A 13814-nucleotide genomic window follows, 5' to 3' on the forward strand; every position below is an offset into this window, starting at 1 on the left:
CCGCGCCCGGCCCTTTCCGCCGGAACCCGCCGCCCTCCTGCATCCGCTTCCAGCTCCGCCCCGCTCCCCGTTTCGCTCCGGTTTCGCTCCGGATCCGCTCCGCGGCCGTTGCTGCCCGCTGGAGGTGGGCGCCCAGCCCTGGTGGGGGCTGTGAGGGGCAGGGGGGAGCTGCTGGGGGTGAGGGGGGGCAGGCGGCTCGGCCCCCTCAGGGCCCCGCAACGTGCGCGCCCTCAGCCGCCCTGCACCGCGGGGGCACGAACGCGTTGTGAGGCTTTAAAGTCCTGCCTTGGTTTCTGGTGAATGCCCAGGGGGATGGATGCGGGCTAAGGCAGCAGGTCTTCAAAGTTTTAATTGCCTTGTCTGTCTAAATGGGTGTTTCTGTGCTCTCAGCTCAGGAGGCAGTGAGCGGGGTGCCCGTTCCCAGCGGCTGGGGGTGGCTCAGCGGGTCTGCCTGGCGCTTTCAGGCAGAGCTTCTCTGTATCTGGCCTCAAGTGGTAAAAAGGAGAAGTATGGAAGCTGTATTCAGTGCCATTTTCGTGATCAGCATAATCTTCCAAAAAAGAGGAATGAAAGATTTAGCTAATTTCTATCTCTGGTGAAGGAAATAAGGCATAGTTTTAATCAGTCCCTGAAGCAGAAAGTCGTTTCCCCAAACATGTTTTTGTGTACTCAAACGTCCTTTGGCAGGGTGAGACCTACAGGACTACCTGATATGGTGGTGTGTACCCATAGAAATAGAGTATATTCAAGAGGAAGAGACTTTTCGCAGTGCTCCTGTCTCTGGGCATCTGGTTAAGAGTGCTTTTGGTAATGGCCAACTGCTGAAAATGAGCAATTTGTCTGATTGTCTTCAGCTGTGTTATTCTATTACCCTTGATAGTTCACTCAGTATTGTCTGACCAGCTCCGCTCTGCTGTCACTCACAGAAACAAAATAGGTCAGAGTGGTGTGAAGGGGGCCTCTGCTCTTATTATCTAGGATGGTTTGCTGTGGGAATAGCCTCCATTCTTGACATCAGATTTTCTACTTCAGTCTCATGACCAGTAGGACTGACCCAGAGATAAATCACATTGTTAGTGAAGTAACACTGTAATTGTGTTTGAACATTGAATTTTCAATAGATCGTGTTCCCACTTTTTGAACTGGTTGGCTTGGCTTTGTATTAAATAAAATAATTACTGTTTTATCCCTTTCTTTTGATTGCAGACACAAATGTTAAGCTGAACCATGAGTTTAGCATTGCATGATCTGCTTAAGTGCTGTCATCGCCTTGAAAATGAGAGAGCTACAGAGCGAAGGGTAACAAGTTTTCTTCTGGTGTGTGTGCCTAAAGCAATGAAGGGAACCATTAATAATTCCTCTTCTTGAAATAAATTTTCAGAATGAAATCGAAAATTTCAAGCGACTCCTCCGTGATCCTGGAACAGTTCTCCAGCTGGACCAGAATTCTGATTCTGGGCAAGGAAACCAACTCAACTGGAATGCTGTGTTTAGGTAGTTTCCTTTTCCTGTCCAGATCAAAGTTCTCTTGCATGGAACATCGTTATTTTGTTCATCAGACTTATATTAATACTTCTGCAGATTGATTCAGATTTCTTTTTGGTTTGTAAACAAGAAATGACTAATGTTAGTCTCTCTCACAAGGAGCTAAAGTTAAATTAGCCAAAAATTCATAAAGTGGTTCAGTGCAACACATACCAGACGCAGACAGTGCTGTAGATCTAACCACTAGGAAACTAATCATTAATTAGGTAGTTGATTTTTCATACAAAAATAGTAGTTACTTTTGTTTACTGAAATTCTCTGTGTCTGATTTTCAGTGTATAGTTTGTGTGTAGATTGGAGATAGCTCATCAGAATTGTTTGTGTTACTTAATTCTTCAAAACACAATGGAAGGGCTGTGGCTTTTCAGTTAAAGAAGTTGTGCTGTGAGGTTTGTAGAGGCCCATGTTGGAAATAGTCTGCATTAGGTATAATACAAGGAAAGACTGAGTGGGATTGTGGTAAGTTCTTAGAGCAGTTGAGCCCAATGTTAATTTCATGTTAAAAGTACATCTAAAGTATTAGTTTTCATAAGCTGATGTCTAGGCAGCTTTCCAGCGTGTTTTTTAGTTGGACAATATTTGAATAGTTCTCATTTCTTAGATGTTCCACTAATAGTGTGAGAAGTATTTGACAATTTTTTTATGTTGCTTTTGGGATGACCAGTAACATAAGAGAATACAAAACTGGACTTTCAACTAAATACAAGTAGTAGGACAGAAATTTTACAATAATTGGCAGTAACAAAATGAGCGAAAAGTTTATTCATGCTGTATTTTAATTGCAAATGATAGAGAACTAGGACTTGAAGGGACTATTATTATTTTGTGGTATAATTTTGTATCATAAATAAAAACTTGGTATTGCATTTTTTCTAATGAAAAATGTTGTATGTAATATCATGCAAAGATAATAAGAAAGTTTGGTTCCTATTCATGTTGCTGTTGAGTTATCTTAAAAAAATAAGCCAGTTTTTGTTGGTTTTAGTTTTTAATAATTAGAAATGTGAAAAGGTTAAGAGCCAATGTTCTGGCTTAAAACATTTACCTGTTTTATTAGTCATAAATGTGCAGATCTTTCACTGGTATCTCTTATATTTTTGAAGTGTCTTGAAGAAATATTTCAAGAAAGAAATGGAAAATCTCAGACTGACAAAACCAAATGCATCTGCTTCAACCCAAAGTGCGAGACAGAAGAGGATGCAAGAGATTGGCAGCCTAGTCAAATATTTCATCAGACATGCTAATAGAAGTCAGTAATAAATGGTTGTATAAAATTATTGTTTTGTTTTGATGCCTTACCTTAAACTTCAAATTCCTTCCCTGAAATGAGTTGCCAGGGTGAGATCCATATTGGTTGCTTCCAGACATTTATAATTCAAATATCTTCATGTGAGTTAGTCCTTTGTGTCTCTGTCCTTGTTCATGATTAGTGGTGCCTTTTTCTGATTATTCAGTGTGCTTATAACTGGTGTATCTTCTCTCATGCATAATTTCATTCTTAGAAGCAGTTTAAGTGGATGTTCTCTAACAGAATGGTTTCTGAACTGTAGTTTTAAGTAAACACAGAAATGTTCATTTTACAAGCAATTCATTCCACATTTATTTGGCACGCTCTGGATTAATTAAAGTCTACCGTTTTTTCCCATAGGAGGACCCAGACTGGAATGCCAGGAACTTCTGAATTATGTCTTTCAAATTATAAAAGATCCAACAAGTTGTGCTGCTTATGGCTCTGACTGTAGTAGTATACTCCTAAAAGACATCCTCTCAGTAAGGAAGTACTGGTGTGAGATACACCAGCATCAGTGGCCAGGTAACATTTTCAAGCCTTCTTAGAAATGTCTTTTACTGTTTGGAAGTATGTTTAGGGGCATTCTAATTGTTTGATGCTTTTCCTGCAATGCCATGTTGTATGAAGTCCTACACAAACCTTTATTAAATTTAGTGTCAGCACTGAAGGCTTGCGGTTGAAATATACAGAGCAGCAAAGGTTAGGAATTGATTTATTTCTGCTTACTGTTTGTGTATTGCTTGCTGAAACATGCACTTATAAAAAATGGAGTTATGTGCAAGTTCTCTACAGGGTTTAACATGTATAATGATTTTATTATGTATAAAGAATCCATGGAACATGAGTACAGGAAATAGCCTCTGTAACACTGATGTTGGTGTGCAGTTGTTTACTAGTTACTAGGTACTGGCTAGTATCATTTTGGAATATTTAATGTACTAATGTCAGATTTTATTATTTGAGTTTTGTTGGCTCATGGAAGTCTAAAAAAGCATTGATTCACTGTTGTTAGGCAAAAGAAGGGAGTAGAAATTTTACAGTTTAGTTTGTTGAATGTTGCATGTGTAATTCTGGAGAAAGTGTAGAAGTGAAGCATAGAACTTTGCATTATTTGTATGGTGTAGTGTTTTAGAGGTAGTTGTTTTCTGAAAAGTGTTTTCTGAGAAAATGCTCTGCTCTGTAGCTTAAATAGTTGCTTAACTCCAGGATGGAAATAAATTTGCAGAGGACTCAGAGAGGAGTCTTGTAATACTGGGAGTCAAAATGGAGGCCAAAAATTTTGTGTAAGGTTGGCAAAGCTACGAGGCTGAACTGTACCAGTATGGTATGGGAGATGCGATAAGAAAATTGGAGAGACTGAGGGTGGGATCAGAGAAGCTAAAGAAGATGGTAGCATTTGGCTGTAGAGGTAGAACTGGAAATTGGAGGTCGGAGTGGAAGCTTGAAATGTTTGCGGGAGCTTCCTGAGGCTAGAAGCCAGTGAGGTGGGGGGAAAAGACAAAGGGGGCTGCCAACCCGCAGGTAAGAACTGGGAGCTTTGGTAAGATTGAGAATAGGCAGATAGGGAATGGGACAAGAAGTCAAGGGTGTTGGGAGGCAGATATTGAAGAAGACAAAGAAAGGAAATGGAGTCTGAACGTCCCTGGAAGGGTTTGTACAGGTTGCATGAGGAGCCTGTGGAAGTTGTTGTGTAGCAGTTAGGTAGCTTAGGAACACGTGAGCTGAGTCTATCGGAATATGGCCAGAAGCTCCTAAGGGAGGGGCACAATGGAATGCAGTCGCTGAAGTGAGGCAGGACGGAAGGCCATAAATCTAGGGGAGGTTAAATCTGTTATATGAAGCAAGTTGCTTTATTAGAGGAAGAATATATGAGCTTTATAAAGATTATTGTAACCTTTGCTAGTGATTCCAACTTAATGCTTGTTTATAAAATCTCGGAGTACAATTGATAAGTTTGTTTTCTGTTGATAAAATCAGTGATGTGGTACAGGAGTTGAGGATTTGAATGAAATAGAATAGTTCAGTTGGAAGGGACCATCAGAGACCATCAAGTCCAACTGCTTGGCCACTTCAGGACTAACCAAAAGTTAAAGGGTATTCATGAGGGCATTGTCCATTTGACGCTTGAACATTGACAGGTATGGGGCATCAGCCATCTCTCTAGGAAGCCTGTGTTTGACCACCCTCACCATAAATTTTTTTTTCCTAGTGCCTAATCTGACCCTCCCCAGCATAGCTTTGTGCTGTTCTCACATGTCCTGTCAGCAGTTACCAGGGAGAAGACGCCAACACCTCCCTCTGTGCTTCCCTCCTCAGGATTAGAACATAGATTCCAGCTGTTGCTCCAAAGCAGTTAGATTTGGCAAGCAAATACCTTCATGAGGCCTTTATCTTTTGAAAGTTCTGAGCTTCTTGATGTAGATAATCATCTTCTTAAAAATTATGAGGAGCTCTCACATTGGTGTATATTGTCTGCATTGTCAAAGGACTCACCAAACTCCAGTAGAAGCAGTATTTCAGCAGAAGCTGAATGCAGCCTTACTAAAGGAAACCAGAAGACCCACGAGGTGCTCATGGGGCTGTGCACCCCATGCATCTTGGGCACTGGCTTGTTAATGAGTGGATATTGTAGAGACCCATGCGGTCATCAATGGGCATTTGATATTATCACTCTAGAAATGACTCTGCAAACTTACTGAGGGTGCACTCAATTCCCTCATCCAAGTTATCAATAAAGATATTAAAAAGGATGGGCCCCAACACTGACCCCTGGGGAGCACCACCGGTGACCGGTCGCCAGCTGGATTTCACTGCGTTTACCACCACTCTCTGGGCTTGGCTATCCAGACAGTTTTTAACCCAGTAAAGCGTGTATCTGTCCAAGCTGTGGGCTGCCAGCTTCTCCAGGAGAATACTATGGGAGACCGTGTCAAAGACCTTGTTGAAATCTAGGTAGACTACGTCAGCAGCCTTTCCCTCATCCACCTAAGGACCTGGCACTGAGGTCAGGCTGACAGGCCTGTAATTCCCCGGGTCCTCCTTACAACCCTTCTTATAGATGGGCATCACATTAGCAAGTCTCCAGTCATGCAGGACCTCTCTGGATGACCATGACTGGTGAGAGATGATGGAAAGCAGCCCAGCAATCACATCTGCCAAGCTCCCTCTGCACCCTTGGGTGGATCCCATCTGGCCCCATGGATTTGATAGTGATAGTCCAGGTGGAGCAGCAGGTCTCTAACTGTTTCCACCTGAACTGTGAGGGGTTCTTCTGCTCCTCATCCCATACTTCCAGGTTGTGAGGATGAGCACCGTGAGGATAAGTGGTGGATAAGAGTGGGAAGAGGAGATGGAGGACAGCATGAAATCTGTGTTTGAAAGGATCATGAAGGGTATTGACTCACTTAGATGAGGCCTGATGGGGGCTTGGGAACATGAAAATCTAGAGAGGTGGCAGAAACAGAAGTTCCATTATGAAAAGACACTAGACAATGCTCTTTAGAAGTGACTCATGTGCAGCCTATTGGACTTGGAGAAAAAAGCTGAGTCAAGCAGTGAGGAGGACTGCAACTCCTCCAATGACTTGTGTGGAGGACTGGTTCACAAAGTGTCTATCCTATAAGTAGAGCTAGAAGGATGTTGCGTGACAGCGGGGTTTAGAGATGATTTTTACAGTTTAGGCTTTTGTCTCTCCATGAATGGAGGTGGTGTGCCTGCTTGTTTAGTTTGGTCATGTTAATAAAATTTTGTTAATGGTAGTTTTCAGTAGACCCTGATGGCCTCCAGAAGACAGATTGTATCACTGGCTGCTATACTTCTCCCTTTCCTATATTCAGATCTTGATTTTTAAAAAATCATATGTGGTATTTGTCTTCTTACCTGTTCATCTCTGTGTACATTATGGCTGTATTTGCTTTCCCAGGGAATCACAGAAGCAGTGAATAGTATTTGTAGTCCAACCTTCTTGAAGCAAGCTCAGCTATGAGATCAGCTGGTGCTGTGGAATCAATTTTTTTTTATGCTTTTTGTTGACTAGCTTGTTTTGCTGCATGTCTTACTCTTCAGATTCTTGGCTTTGTGTAAATCTGCTTTCCTTCAGTGTGTGTTCTTTGAGGCGAGGTCAGCAGGGAGCACAAAGAGTTGCTATGAATAGAGTTCAACCAGAAAGTGCTCTGTGGGTGTGACAGCAGGAGTGGTTTTCCAACCTGAAGAAGTTCCAGTACAGAAATCCCCCCCGGTTAGGGAGCTTTGGGCTATTGTGGCCTTGAGCTGCCGTGCAATTGGCAATTGTGTAGGACTCCCAGTTTTGAGAGTGTTGGAAATGCTGGCTTCAAGTTTCTTGCTGAGGGTCCATCATCTCGCAGTGAGATCACTGATGCCCATTCCACTTCCACCCTTTATGTAGAAGAGACACAGTTAAATCAGGAGTCAGCACTGTAGTCTCCAGCTTAAAGGTTTGTGACCCAGTAATGTAGGGCTATGAGGCAACCCTGACTCCCATGATGCAGTCACCTGAGCGCTGCAAATGGCCCTATGCCTGCTTGGGAAGAATGTGTTGGTATTCCTTTTGAATAAGAGGCCAGTTATGAAAGACCTGGTGAAGGTGGCATTTTGAGCTCCTGGAGGAGACTGCTAAGATGTCCGTAAGTCTACCAAGGCACAACAGTGAAACAGTAGCCCTTGCAATTTATTAGTAATTGTTTTGAGCTGGCTCATCCACAGTTCAGGAATCTGATATCAAAACTCTGCATGAAGTCATTGATATCAACCCTTCACAGAGCATTCAAGAGCATTCATATTTTGAATACCTCAGAGGCCTTGATCTTGACTCTGTCTGTCAAGAGCTCACTCACCTTAAACTGATGAACTACTCACCCATAGAGTTGAGTTTTGTCAGGCTCATCCAGGTGATAGTCAGTCTAGTGAACAGAACTACAGGCTCCTGAAGTTCATTCAAGCATGGTGAAAGTATGGGGCCGGTTCTTGACAGAAGGCCCCAGTGGTTCCCCTTCCATGGGGAAGTTCAGTGGTAATTGGTCATTCTGAATCCCAAGGACTATAAGAACTCAGAGCATGACTGTGTGCTAAGTAGTCATAGTGGCTGGGATTCCCAAAAGATCATTCTGCCTATGTATTTTCTTAGAGAAAAGGCCTGAGAGAGGTGGATGTACCTTCATTCAAAGTGTCCTCACAGCACAGCTGCTAAAGTCGTGGGTTTGAGTCAGTATTTCTTCCTGGTGTGGATGTTTGCATTGGCTACTGTCCATCCAAGGACTGAGGGACAGTATCACGTCACTTGTAGATGGCATAAAGCAAATAGTAATAAGGCTTTTGTATCTGTCACGTTAAACTCATGATGATGGTGGATCAGTAATGTGCTACTCTGATACTCATGATGCTCATGGAAGGATGGTGTTGTAATTCTTAAATGGGCCTTGAGATAAGAAAGCAAAAATCTGTGGAAGGGACCTTTCCTTCAGAAAAAAAATTAAATGAATGCAAAGTATGGATGTGTGGCTTTGGGGCCTGGAGTAAACTATCTGAACTGCTTCTGAAGGAAATATGGTGAGTCTCGGTACCAATTGCTCTGATCCGTTGACCTGTTCCTGCTGCACCAAATTCTCTGTTAATGTATTTGTAGCTGTAAATCGCTTCTGAGTACTTTTATTGTGTATTCCACAGCAAATGGAGCCCACTGTGCTATAAGCAGTCAATGTAGAGTGGAAGGAGTTGAATCTAGAAGTAGTTGTGAAAGTTGGCCATGTGGCTGTAGCCACTTTGCTCTGTGTAACACAAAACAGATTTTATCCCAGCTCAGAATGAGTATAACTTTACTTCTGGTGCCGACAAGACCCCATATATTTTCTGTCTTTTTTTTCTTCCTGATTAACTTTAGTGGATAATGACATACAGCTGAATTCAGAAAGGTGGTTTATGTATATTTAATGTAATATTTTGCTTCCAGCATTTTTAAAGTAATCTTCTTAAATACATGTCTGTATAATTATGTATTTATAACATCTCTACGCTATTACATATACTTTCAAAATACATTTGCAGATCTGCTGATGCTGTATGGACAATTTTACCTTACGCCTTCTGGGAAGATGAATAGAGTCTTGGTGGCTAGGATAATTCACACACTAATGAGGGGATATTGCTTCCAAACTGATGAGTTGAAATATGATATGTTTAACTTCTTTTCAAGAGCAATGCAGTGTGCAAGGTATGTTGCAAGTGTTCCTTTTTTATGTTAATACCTGCTTTTATAGATAATAACTATTTAAAGTATTTTGGATTAGACTCGTGTAGTAGCAGGTAATCCTCTTTAGGCGTATTTCATCGTTCTGTCTTTGAACGCTTTTAATAAATTCTTTATTAACAACTTCTGCACTTAATATTGTATATGCAAATAATATTCAGATTAGAGTTACATGCTAGTATTTACTTTTAAATAATTCATGTGAAAAGAAATATGATTATTTGTTCTGGAAGTTTGAGTCTTTGGTTTATATTGCAGGCAAGACAGAAATATTGCGGGCCTGGATCATATTATTGCAGCAATGAATATCTTCTTCAATACATTTGCTGTTAACTGTCGCAAGCAGATTTGTAAAATTGGAGAAGAAATTTTGCCTACAGTGCTTTATATATGGACTCAGTATAGACCAAAAGATTCCTTGAAGGAATCAATAATTGAGTTATTTCGTCTCCAAGTTCATATGCATCATCCAAAGGGTGCAAAATCTCAGGAAAAAGGTACTGTTGAAAGCTCCCTGTTTTATTTCTAGCACTGTATAGCTCAAATTATTGTGCTAATTTTCTGGATTTTGTTACCAAGTCTTGGAAATACTGATGGAAATGATGATTACTTGCCAGTAGTTTTATTTTATAGATCTACACGGAAAATAAGTTTGCAAATTGTGTGCATTACAATTTCAATTTGTGTGCACTGTGTGCAAATTGTATGCATTAATTGTATTAAGTCCTGTAAAGTTTGGTTGTTGTTATCCTAAAGTTATTACTAAATCAAAGCACAAAGTCTTTGTCAAAGGGAATAGTAGTTCAGATTGAATTTAGATTGCCATGTGTATCATATAATCATGAGTGTTAGGAAATGATTGCAGTCTGACTTACTATATAATACTGGCCAGAAAACATCACTCAGTAATTTCTGTTTGCCTGTCATGGCCCGGTTTGGTTATAGCATCATTATTTTTTAAAAAAGATGGCTATTTTTGACTTTGGCTACAAATGGCAAAGAGTTTACAATTAGTCAATACAATGGTTTACCCACAGCATTTCACTGTAGTCTTTTTAGTTAGATAAAGAACTGAATATTTCAAAATTCTTCCCTATGCTTATTATATACTATGATTAAGTTGTCTTTTAAGTTTTTTCAATCTTTTACTTCATTCATTCTCCATTATAAGACTTATTCTGCAGGCCTGCATTTGTTGTTAAGTTTTGTGTGCTCTGCTCTGATTTTTGCTATATTTTGTATTGTCTAAGTAGGTTTATATATTGTATGAAGTGAGTGGCACGTGTTATCTTTTAATTTTTCTTGCATGTACAGGTGCATATGACTCCAAAAAATGGCAAAGTATCTTACATAACCTATATGATTTGCTGGTGAATGAAATAAATCTCATAGGCAGTAGAGGAAAGTATTCTTCAGGCTCACGAACTATTGCTGTGAAGGAAAATTTGATTGGATTAATGGCTGATATTTGTCATCAGGTAACATTTTTACCTGAATATAAATTTGATGTATATACTTATGGTATAGTACATTTCGCTTTTTAAGCTGATACGGCTTTAACATTTCCTCAAAATCATTTACTGAAGTATTAGTTCCTTTTGTCTGTGTTCTGTTGTTAGTTTTTAGTTTTTGTGCAGGTTAGAATATTTGGACTTCTAAGTTACGCTATTTTTCACTAGTATTCCATATTAGAATGGACGCGTAAGTTCTTTTGTAGTAAGAAATGGTAACTAATGCCACTTACTGGCTCTTAAGAGGCTTTAAACAGTAAAAATGGATCAGTTAAGTTTGACATTTCAGTTTTCCTGTAAATACTTCTCTTTATTTTCTTACTTTCTAATTTCTCTTCATGAAGGTATTTACAGAGGACACAAAAGCTCTGGAAATTACCCAGTTGTATACGGTTTCACAGTCCAGTGATGAACCAGTACCAAGCAAGCGCAGGAGGATTGAACTAGACTGGGAGGTAATTCGGGAAAACCTGCAAAGATCGCAGAAGGATTTTGATGTCATACCTTGGTAATAACATCTTTACATGAACCAAATACCACTACAGACATCTTAATGTGTTAAATTATTTTCCTGAATACACTGTGCTTTCAAATTAGGTGTCTGAAGGTGCTGTAATTACATATCTAAGCAGTAAGCTTAGATTCTCACAGCATTTGGAAAGTAGTGAGTGGTATCTTGCTTTAAAAATTTGATACCTTTGATTTCCTGAGAAATAACAAATGGGGTCTGGTAGATTGTGTTGCAGTGTGTAACATTTTACAGCCTCTTATTTTTTATCTGTCTTTTACGCTAGATATTACAAGTTGTCATGTAGGTGGATGTGTCATCCAGCTCTTGAGTATTAGGAAATGAAATTGAGGTTTACTGCTGCCTTAAGCTGGCTGGGTCACGGAACAGCAACTGTTAACGGTTTGGCTGTTCTGAACTAGTTCTCGCAATTTGCCTTAATACCTTGCCTAAAAACTGTTGAAGTGCAAGGCCTGGCATCTTAGCTTGGACACCAATGAAGGTGAATTTTTGTTGACATTAGGGACTTCTGAACAGGAGGTGCGGGTTCATAATCTTCCACTGGCTGCCCCAGGAGAAGGAATCTGTAACAGAAAGTAGAGAGAGATTTTTCTAGGACTTGCCAACTGTAGGCTCAAGAATGTCGACTTTTAGCTTCAGTAGATTACACTAAATGATTTTGCTGTTACCGTTCCTCCCTTTTTTACTTTTGGAAATTGCTGTACAGGGTACTAGAATAGTGTAGCTGCTAGTGAATTGGGTTGTGAGCAGGGGCACGGTGTGTGTGTTTAATGCTCACTCTTGAGACAAGGTGACTGTTTAGGACCTGACTGAGAAGTTAGCCCACTGTTCTGAGGAGAGGTAGCAGTCTCCAAGAAGTACTATGAGCACTACAGAGTTGCATCCATTGCTATGAGCAAAACCCTTTCAAAATTCACCATTCCCAGCTTAACTTTTTCTTCATTTGATGAATCTTAATTTTCATATCTGTTGAAGTGTTGTCATTTTTATGTAGTTTCTTCCTGGAAGTCACTTCCTGAGTCAGAGTGTGTAACAAGCTAGTCTAGCGAAAGGACAAAAATAATTTTTGTCTGATTTTTTTTTTTTTTTCATGGTCAGAAGCTAATGAAGTCAGCTTGTAAGAAACTTCTAGTGATAGTGAGGCTACACTGGCAGACTTCCCAAGTAAAAAAGTAGAACTAGTGAATCTTTTAACATTTGATAATAAACAAATCAGCTGAATACTAGAAAATATAAGTGAGAAATGGCAATCAGAGAATACAGCGTTTATTAACTTTTGAAGACACATTTATGTATGCTTCATATTGATTGCTTCACGTTGTGTTTTTAAGGTTACAGATTACAACTCGATTAATATCAAAGTATCCCATGAGTCTTCCCAACTGTGAGCTACCTCCCTTACTCAACATACTTCACCAGTTACTGCCTCAGCAGCGATGTGGAGAAAGGACCCCTTATGTGCTGAAGTGTCTTAAAGAGGTAGCTTTGTGTCAAAGCCAGAAAACTGATTTGAAAAGCACCTACAAGTTAGAGCTCAAGAGAACCTGGGCAAAAGTTTGGTCTCTTACCATTCGTAGCGTAAGTTTTCAGCAAATTGAAGTGGAGAGCTTTGGGTTACTTGGAGCTATGATTCAAGGAAACCTTGTTGTAACAGATAAAGAACTCTGGAAGATATTTTCAGGACCTCCATTGAAACCTTCAAGGTAAAACGGGAAGCAAAGATATTATTTCATGTCTGATTCACATTGCATTTTACTGTGTAACCAAAACCACTGCATTATTCAAAGTATTATTATTGTTGTTTTTGTGTCTGCATTTCTAGTTAAGAACTAGCCACATCTGTGTTTTAAGCACTTGAAACTGATGTAAATATGTGCCTAAGTGTAAAAGCAGAGGTGGAAGAAGAGAGGCAAGCATCTTCAAATGTTAAATGTGACTAAAAATATAAAATCTGACTGAAAGAGATGTGGTTGATTTTTTTTGAAGTTAAAAAGTAGGATTTCTTCTAAATATATATTTGATTCTGAAATCAGTGTCCGGAAACAGTCTTTAAAATAAACAGGAAACATCTGTATTAGCAAAAATACGGCTTTTAAAAATGCAGGTTCAAGTAAAGGAGTTTTCTAGTATGTATGCTATTAAGTTGTTTGTGCATTTGATGTCCCCCAAGAGTGCAAAAATACTGACTTTGCTCTTTCAAATACCCATTTGTTTTTTTCTCATAAATGTCCTCTGTTCCTTTTTTTTTATCATAGTTCTGCAGTATATTGTTTAGCATTACTGATGTCTGCCTATTCAGTGCCAGAAAATTTGGACATAGGAATGGATCAGAGTAATTGTGAAAGAAATCTGGTTTCTGCATTAAAGGAGGCAATAATGAAATGGGTACTGTCCTGCTGTTTGGAGGAAGAAATGGAAGAATGTGTGAAGTTGCCTCCTGTGCTCTGCAGGTAGAGTCTTCATGGCATAATTTTATATGTAAACTTGCCCTGTAATGCAGAAGACTGTCCAGGGGAAAGTGGATTTGCAGACCTGTATGATGGTAATGCTTTGGTAGAGGTAGGTTTTGTAAGCTTACTGTAGGATATCACTTTTGGAGACATAGTTTAGTCATCTACCCAGAGCATAATACATACAGGAAGTATGTTAGAAATCTTAAGTGAAAATTTAAGCCAC

General features: G+C 39.7%; 1 protein-coding gene across 3 annotated transcripts in view; it reads left to right on the plus strand.

The window, feature by feature from the left end:
• Positions 1–59: 59 nt before the first annotated feature.
• Positions 60–13814, plus strand: part of ATM (ATM serine/threonine kinase) — a 76703-nt gene continuing 62948 nt past the window's right edge. For all 3 annotated transcript variants that reach the window (XM_082762662.1, XM_082762663.1, XM_082762664.1), the window contains exons 1-11: positions 60–124; positions 1207–1299; positions 1382–1494; positions 2649–2794; positions 3194–3358; positions 8897–9062; positions 9357–9595; positions 10413–10576; positions 10954–11117; positions 12470–12841; positions 13394–13588. In XM_082762662.1, coding sequence (XP_082618788.1) covers positions 1228–1299; positions 1382–1494; positions 2649–2794; positions 3194–3358; positions 8897–9062; positions 9357–9595; positions 10413–10576; positions 10954–11117; positions 12470–12841; positions 13394–13588 — 1796 coding nt within the window. In that variant the 5' untranslated portion in view covers positions 60–124; positions 1207–1227. The remainder of the gene's footprint in view (positions 125–1206; positions 1300–1381; positions 1495–2648; positions 2795–3193; positions 3359–8896; positions 9063–9356; positions 9596–10412; positions 10577–10953; positions 11118–12469; positions 12842–13393; positions 13589–13814) is intronic.

Source organism: Aythya marila (genome assembly GCF_965140915.1).
Source record: "Aythya marila genome assembly, chromosome: 1".
Taxonomy (NCBI): Eukaryota; Metazoa; Chordata; class Aves; order Anseriformes; family Anatidae; genus Aythya; species Aythya marila.